At 35.0% G+C, this 9161-nt stretch overlaps 1 protein-coding gene across 3 annotated transcripts in view; it reads left to right on the top strand.

Moving 5' to 3' along the window:
- LOC117167197 (BMP-binding endothelial regulator protein) overlaps positions 1–9161 on the top strand; it is a 93640-nt gene that overhangs the window by 41418 nt on the left and 43061 nt on the right. For 2 of the 3 annotated variants that reach the window (XM_033351943.1, XM_033351933.1), the window contains exons 2-3: positions 3540–3625; positions 3721–3820. The exons of the other annotated variant lie outside the window; for it this stretch is intronic. In XM_033351943.1, coding sequence (XP_033207834.1) covers positions 3540–3625; positions 3721–3820 — 186 coding nt within the window. The remainder of the gene's footprint in view (positions 1–3539; positions 3626–3720; positions 3821–9161) is intronic. 3 annotated transcript variants of the gene reach the window in all.

Here is a 9161-nt window from a genome sequence, read left to right as displayed (position 1 = left end):
CGCCAATTAGCACAAATGGTAAGTTCCGACAGTGCCTACAAGTGTGCCTACTGGCCGCTAGATGGCAATACCGGTTTCATATGTATACACCTGGTATAACCGATCTTAAGGGAATCATTAACACTGCTTAATTTAAAATTGTCTTCAATTTACTTTTGCAGACTTTACTTAACTAACGTGAAATTTCATCCCATTTTTCCGTAATGTATGACAGAAGAGTTTTTATTAATTAAAATACGTGCATTACTGTTTACTTTTGAAAACATTTATTGTACATTTGGGAACTTTAATCTCTGTTATTAAAGCTTACCGAACAGCCATGTATTCTTTAACAGTAATGGTCACTTATGTTTTGTAGCGTTCCCAAGCGGTGGACATTTTTCGCATTCCGGGAACATTCTTCTGGAAGGTTTCGAAAGTTCAGTGTTATTAACGAAATGGTTCCTCTTCGGTATTTGCTTTCGTTACCCCCCCTCCCCCGGTTAGGAGATATGGATTAAAAGGTTTTTAAATATGGCAAAAAATGACATACGTTCGATTTCAAAGTGTTGTGAATTTGAGCCTGGGGAAAATTGCTCGAGATTAAGGTCCCGGAAGCTGGAATTACAACATTGTCATATTGTTGTGGGCACTATGCCATAATTTAATACTTATTTACTGCTAATTTATGCTGCAGAAAAAAAATTTGTGCCCGGTAATTTTGCCCAAAAACATGTAGTAATGCTAGCTTCAGCTGAAGCCACAACTCCGGTATGCGAAACTCGTAAACTATTAGTGATATCAAATTCTCTTTTGCGCAGGAATTTAGTGCTAAGTAAGTGCTCTGGATTTATGCCTTGCAAAAAATCCGGGCACTTTTTTTTTACCAAAAACATGTAGTAATGCTGGCTTCAGGTGACTCTGGTATGCGAAACTCGGAAACTATTAGTGGTATCAAGATCTATTTTGCGCAGGAATTTAGTGCTAATTAAGTGCTAATATATTCTGCAAAAACAAAATTTTGTACCCGGTAATTTTGATAAAAAAACATGTAGTAATGCTAGCTTCAGGTGACTCTTGTATGCGAAACTCGGAAACTATTAGCGTTATCAATATCAGCTTTGCGCAGGAATTTAGTGCTAATTAAGTGCTCTGGATTTATGCCTTGAAAAAAATCCGGGAACTTTTTTTTTGCCAAAAACGTGTAGTAATGCTGGCTTCAGGTGACTCTGGTATGCGAAACTCGGAAACTATTAGTGGTATCAAGATCAGCTTTGCGCAGGAATTTAGTGCTAATTAAGTGCTCTAGATTTATGCATTGAAAAAAATCCGGGCACTTTTTTTTACCAAAAACGTGTGATAATGCTGTCTTCAGGTGACTCTGGTGTTGTGAAACTCGGAAACTATTAGTGCTATCAAGATCTGCTTTGCGTAGGAATTTAGTGCTACTTAAGTGCTAATATATTCTGCAAAAACTTAATTTTGTGCCCGGTAATTTTGATCAAAAACATGTAGTAATGCTAGCTTCAGATGACTCTGATGTTGTGAAACTCGGAAACTATTAGTGGTATCAAGATCAGCCTTGCGCAGGAATTTAGTGCTAATTAAGTGCTCTAGATTTATGCCTTTCAAAAAATCCGGGCGCTTTTTTTTACCAAAAACATGTAATAATGCTGGCTTCAGGTGACTCTGGTGTTGTGAAACTCGGAAACTATTAGTGATATCAAGATCTACTTTGCGTACGAATTTAGTTCTAATTAAGTGCTAATATATTCTGCAAAGACTAAATTTTGTGCCCAGTAATTTTGATCAAAAACATGTAGTAATGCTAAATTCGGGTTATCCTGATGTTTTGAAACTCGGAAACTATTAGTGATATCACGATCTGCTTTGCGCAGGAATTTCCGAGTTTCACAACACCAGTTACCTGAAGCCAGCATTACCACACGTTTTTGGTAAAAGAAAAGTGCTCGGATTTTTGGCATATCACAAATCCAGAGCACTTAATTAGCCCTAAATTTCTGCGCAAAGCTGATCTTGATACCACTCATAGCATACCAGAGTTACCTGAAGCTAGCATTACTACATGTTTTTGATCAAAATTACCGGGCACAAAATTTAATTTTTGCAGAATATATTAGCACTTAATTAGCACTAAATTCCTGCGCAAAGCAGATCTTGATACCACCAATAGTTTCCGAGTTTCATAACACTAGTCACCTGAAGCCAGCATTACCACACGTTTTTGGTAAAACTAAAAGTGCCCGGATTTTTTGAATATCACAAATCCAGAGCACTTAATTAGCACTAAATTCCTGCGCAAACCTGATCTTGATACCACTAATAGTTTCCGAGTTTCACAACACAAGTCACCTGAAGCCAGCATTACCACACGTTTTTGGTAAACAAAAAGTGCCCGGATTTTTTGCAAGACATAAATCCAGAGCACTTAATTAGCACTAAATTCCTGCTCAAAGCAGATCTTGATATTTTTTGGTAAAAAAAAAGTGCCCGAATTTTTTGCAAATCATAAATGTAGAGCACTTAATTAGCACGAAATTCCTGCGCAAAGCTGATCTTGATACCACTAATAGTTTCCGAGTTTTGCATACCGGAGTTGTGGCTTCTGCTGAAACTAGCATTACGACATGTTTTGGGCCAAAATTACCAGGCACAAAATTTTGTTGCTGCAGCAAAAATGATCACTAAATAAGCACTAAATTATGGCATACTGCCCACATCAATATGACAATGTTGTATTTCCAGCTTCCGAGACCTTCGAGATTTAATAATAAAATAAAATAAATATTTAAATAAAATAATGTTGACATTTATACTTTACGGAAGGAATTAAAATGATTCCAATACTCATTCTTGCATCCCAGCATTAAATATCATTAACTTGCCTTCTGTTTCCACCCCCTTCCGCAAAATGAAAATGTATTCATTTCTTTAGATTAATCATCATAGGAATAAACAGGAGTTAAGTAAGACTAAAATAATTGAAAATCATATGTATTAAAACGTTGACGGCAAAACACGATATTCATTAGGATTCAAAACATTGTGAAGTTCACCATTTTTGAAATAATTTCAATCTATTTCAATGCACTCCTTCTTACCGGACTACAAGGCGACGTTTTTTTAAGAGATTATTTTTAGAAATAATTCCCCCTATTAATAACAAATAATATATCTATTAAAATGAAGTCAATTTTTATTATACAAGTAATAGAACAATAAATGGATTAATGTTAGGCCATGTGACAATGTAAATGGTTTCCTTTATGTGAACAAACTCAAATCCTTGTCGTTATTTAACGCGCATAACGCAATTCTATAGAATTAATTGCCAATACACAAAAAAATATTAACTAATTAAGTCATTTAAAAACCAGCGGAAGCAGCATTTGACTTATTTTGTCTTCCGCTGGGCGTTTATCGACATAGAATGACCCTGAGTACATTCAGTTGGGACACTAATTTCCACGAATACTGACGGGAAAATATAATAATCTATAATTCGGAAGTTAAATTCAAAACCATGTATTATTTATTAGGCAATCGGGAGACCTGCGACATCGAGGGCGAGGATTTCACAGTGAACAAAATTCCAAATACTAGATGCTTCAACTGCATTTGCAAGGTAGAGTCAAAGATAAGACATTAAATTTCTTAAAATGACATAAATTCTGACTTCTTTTATCAATGTGTTATTATATGCATTTTTTCGGTTTTCAGAACGGCTTCGTAGAGTGTCTGAAGCGTCAATGTCCCAGTATAGAAGGTTGTTATACACTACTAAATCCACGGAACGACGAATGCTGTCAAATGTGCAAGGGTACGTTAGATAGTTCTGACTGTCAGGCATCATTTCCTAGTCATTTCATAAATATCTTTTAAATGTCCGAACAATAGTAACATCAACATAATGATAATAAAATGTAACTCAATTCTCAATATTTTAAAGTTCTTTCATCCACCTAAAGTCAAAATTTAGGCCCTCTTCAGAATCTGAATAACACAAGCGAAAACTCTTTTAGTCCTTCATCTATCTTTACGTCCACTTGTAGTACTCGTTACGTACATCCTACCCAGGTAAAAAGAACCGACTGAAGTGGGGACTCAGTAACACAGTAAACTTCCATCTATTCTTAAGGCCCGAGAGCGGCTCTTGTCTAAAGTGGAAAGAAGCAGTATGCGGGTACTCTCGTGGAGAGATTGCGCAATATTATGAATTCCACTTGGAAACGGTTCAGACGGCCCCGATTTTCGTAGTTAAAAAAGTCGCTGCGCATAATGTATTTCGGTGTTTTTGTTGACGTACGACAATTTGCGAACTAAAACACAATATAATAGAATCAAAAAAGTCTCAAACAGTTTGCTGAATAGTTAGTTTTGTGACATGATTTGGCGGACATGGAATGATAGGCATGTTCCATTGTTTTGTCGATTGACGACCTTTCAGTGTCTCTGAAGAAAAGAAAATATAAAAAATTTTGAGTTAGTGTATCAGATCCATTTGGTCAGATCAGGTACTCTTACGTCAAATTTCGGACTGTTGGTTGTATTTCGTGACACTGAAAGGTCGTCAATCGGCAAAAAATCGAAAATGACTGAGAAAATACATTCAAAACTTGACAAATATTGCTATTCTGAAATTTATGAGTTACTTTTACTTTTAGAATATTTTCTCATAAAAGTTGTCTGCATTCCCATGGCTTCACGCTAAAATACTTAATTCAAACCAAAGCGGGCTTCTCGCAGTTCGTGCGTTTTTTTAAATTGGTCAGCCACTGACGCAGGCGGGACCGTACAGGCATCGCGGTGGGAACTCGGAGATGACGAACTGCGCAATTTCAAATAAGCGTGTATAGGGGATATCGAATAGGTTGAAGTATACTTTTTCTCTTTTGCAGGATGAATTCTTATTTATTTTTTATTGACTTCATTATACTAGTAAGTTACTTTTAAGTTATTATTAATAGTGAACTTAGACTTTATTACTGTTAAGTCGTTTTTTGCTTATATTGAAATCTAAAATTTTTTAATAAAACTTCATTAACAAAGGCAAAGTACCTTATTGTTTAAAACAATGCAGACATAAATAATAACAAAATATTTCTCGAAATTTACTTAGGTCCTAATTTGAAGCAACTTAGGTAAATTTGGACTTTCAGGTTCGTACCACATTTTCTTTTACAAGTTATCGCTTGTTTTGAGTACACTTTAATTCCATTTAATTAATTTTGAGAAACCATGTTTATTTGGATGGAAAAGTTTGAGTCCTGTTTAATTCACACCTTTTTATCGGATTTATCTAAAAGAGAAATTTCAGGTTAGGATTGGTCAAGGATGAACACAGGAATGAAGGATAGATTTAATTAAGGATAATTTAAAAAGGAACAGGTGCATAAGTTTTATAAATTTACCTAAAATTGCTTTATTCCTCATATTGACAAGTTCTCTCGTTTGAAAAAATTGTTTTGCATTGGGAAATTCGAGAGATTTACAGGTATTTAGTTTCTTGATAGTTGGTAAACATGAGAAGCACATAAATTATAGCTGCTCAATCTAGTTTGTCTTCTCAATAGTAAAATCAATGTAATAGTTAAATGCTTTAAATATCGTCAACGTGTACATATGAGAAATTAGTGTAGACTTTGGATTCGACAAGTGTGCCAAGATTAATCTGAAGCTAGGAAAGATCGCTGGCGTTCCCGGGGATCCTGAGCTTGTGGATATGGTTATTATACATCATGACACCGGAGAGAACTATAAACGACTTAACGTGCCTTAAAGCCGCATTTAGGATACGGTTCTTTAAAGGGACGTAAGATCATGCATATGTGATCGTCCGCGAAGATAGGGACCTAATGCGGAAGACATCGATTTTTATTTTCTTACGCTAATTGATAGTTTCTAAGTTATTCTTTCATTTCCAATACACTCGAGGCCGAACATCATCTCCAAGACTGCAAAAAACTTCATGATGGAATTCTCGGCTCCGGTCGACTACCGCATCACTGCCAAGGAGGAGACGTATCAAGACCTTGAAAGGGAACTGTAACGACTGTGCGGATAATATTGGGTTGAAGTAATGGTCCTTGCGATTAATGCTTTCGGAGGCGCGAAACTATCATTCATTCGTAACCTTAAAGCAATACCCACGTACCAAAAATATGCCAAGGCACTTGTGAGATGGATGCAGAAAGCTGTCATCCTCAGGTCGCTTCGTACCGTCAAGACACAGGAGGATTTCTCCGGTCTATCGTTGTGATTCCATCGTGTCCTGTGAACACCTATCTCCGTGAAAAATATGAGATCAGTAGACCTAATAGTTTTCGGACTAGGCCAGTGTTACCAGATAGGGAGCCCAGAGAGCACAGGCTCGAAGTCATGTGCTCTGATTGGCCGTGCTATTCGAGTAGAATTTAAATTTTATATTAAAAAGAAATACACGGTAATTATTGATTCGTTATCACTTCTTCTTAAAGCAATTTTTATATTTAACTAATCCAGATAAACATGTTGTTCATGGTGTTCATTGTTCCTAAATAAGTGAACGAAATAATTCATATTTTCAGATACAAATTTGACTAAAAATGGATTATTTTATTCAAGTAATAAAATAATATGTTAATAAAAAGTGAAAAAAAGCAAATGTATTTTTGTGGAAAAGAAATTTTAGGTGTACATTTCAAAATAATTTACTTTTGTTTTTTTTTTTATTGCAAGTGATTTGAAATGGTTTAATTGTGTTAAGAAAAATTTAGAAATTACTGTAAAGTTTTCGAAAGTCTGAAAGAGTTGAAATCTGAGGTGAGGCCGCATAAAACAGATAATACAAAAGCATTATTCCAAATTTGTAATAAATACGTCATATTTCTAGTTTAACAAAACATGCGTATTCTTTAGATCACGTAGAAAAAATTGGATCATATACATTGGATCTTCAAAATGGGTTACGGTTTTTTTATTTCGATAATTACAAATATAAAGTCAAAAGAAAAAATGGCGATTTTGACTTTTTAAATTTGTATTCGAAATTCGGAATTAGTCACCCGAAAAACTCTGAAGTCACAAGATCAATTTTTTAAAACTTTGGCTTTCATTTTAGGTCCTCCTATTCCAAATTTTGATTTCAGAATTGTAATCGACGACCGAGAAAACCCCTATGGACTGATTTTCAAACCACAGGACAAAAATATTGCTCTAGCGAACACAGATGTCATTGTTGAAGTTTAAAAAACAATGTTTAAAGACTGAAAGATCTAAAAGAGGCATGAAACTTTCCCGAAAATAATGCACTAAAATTATAAACGACGTTCTATTTATAAAGTAGAAGACGAAAAAACAATTCAAATTAAAAAAAGAGAAACCTTTCAGTTTTAGTAGATGAAACCACAAGTCGCTATAATGGAGCTTATGTGCACACTTGTACAATATTTTTCGTCGGTGAGGAAAGTAGTTTGTGAACTATACTATTAGGGTTAATTGAAGTAAAGGTAAAATATGACTGCTGAATGATTAATTAAAGCATTTAAATAAAGGTTGACTAACAGGATATTCCGCTGGAGAATATTGTTTTGCTGGCTTGTGACAATGCTTCAGTAATTTTTCGTTGAAAAAATTCGTTTTATACACACTTCAAGTCTGTGGTTCCTAATTCAGTTCTTATAATCTGAATTTGCCATACTACAGCTATAATTTCAAATTATGTATGTGCATACATTCTTAGGACTTGTGGATAATTGTTCAGGGGAGTTACAATGTACGTATCTGGAAGTGCGAACCGATGTTTAATTTAAAAAGAAATTCAAGAAAACTACTCAGACGTACAGAAAAAGAAGAGTGAAACTATCCAACACTAGGTGGTCAACTGAATAATTAAACAGTGAAATGTTCTAGTTGAATTTTTTCAGGATAAAGTAAAAAAAAAGGAAAGCCTGGCGCAGATTCATCTAAGGAACTGGAACTAAAGAACCCGAGCCAAACCAATGAACCACAGGCAAAATTAGAGATGAGGAAGGTAGACCATTCAAATTCAGAGGAAAAAGAGTTCCAGATGATGAATGTTAAAAAACTTGCCGAATTTTGCGATAAATGCCATTTTAGAAACTTATACTTAGAACCCGAAAGTTTAAATGAAAAGATGAAAATCAGGATTCATAATAATTCATTTGAAAGCCGTTTTTATACATTTTTCATAAAAACTATTTATCATTTTTTCAACCAAATATTAAATTTTTATGCCAAAAAGACAAATTCTCTAAAAAATAGTTGAATTTTCAACACAAGAAGACGAATTTGTAAGAAAATAGGTAAATTTTAAATCAAAGGGTTAAATTTTCAACTAAAATGATGAATTTTTAACAAAGAAGATTTATTTTTCGCCAAAAAATATGACATTTCTAATAAAATTATGAATATTCAACCAAAAATGATTTTCTAACAAAGTATTTTAATTTTGAATTAAATACTAGGCAGTCCGATAAGTACCTGAAAATTCTAAGAGATGACATTAGTATTCACTAATGTGAACCATTTTCGTCTAGCTTGATCCTTCAAATGACGCCTGTCAAAACTTCAGCCATTTATGTTTACGCATTTACAAGTTACAGCACTGAGAAGCGACTAACCTCCGAATTTTTTTTTATATGGACAAATCTGAGTTTCGAGTTTTGATCAAACACTACTATCTTCGCAAGAAAACGATATCCGAGACCAAGGCCAAGCTGGATAAGTATTACCGGGACTCTGCACCGTCGATTGGAACGATTCATAAGTGGTTTACCGAGTTTCCCAAAGTGAAATTGAGAGAGGTAGCTAATGCTGTAGGCATATCATTGGAACGTGTGGCTAATATCGTGCATTCAGTTTTGGGCATGAAGAAGCTCTGCGCGTGATGGGTGTCGCGTTTGCTCACAGTGGACCAAAAACGAATTTGTGTGACAACTTCCCAGCAGAATTTGGCATTATTTTCGCGTAAGCCGACCGAGTTTTTGCGCCGATTCATAACCATGGATGAAGCCTGGATCCACTACTACACTTCTGAGTCAACGCAACAGGCAAAACAATGGGTTCCACCGGGCCAAAGTTCTCCGAAGCGTCCAAAAACGCAACAATGGGTCGGAAAGGTTATGGCCTCCGTATTTTGGGATGCACATGGCATAATATTC

This window comes from Belonocnema kinseyi, chromosome 1 (assembly GCF_010883055.1).
Source record: "Belonocnema kinseyi isolate 2016_QV_RU_SX_M_011 chromosome 1, B_treatae_v1, whole genome shotgun sequence".
NCBI classification, from domain to species: Eukaryota; Metazoa; Arthropoda; class Insecta; order Hymenoptera; family Cynipidae; genus Belonocnema; species Belonocnema kinseyi.
The sequence above is the reverse complement of the archived record's forward strand: the minus strand, read 5'-3'. Positions and strand labels throughout refer to the sequence as shown.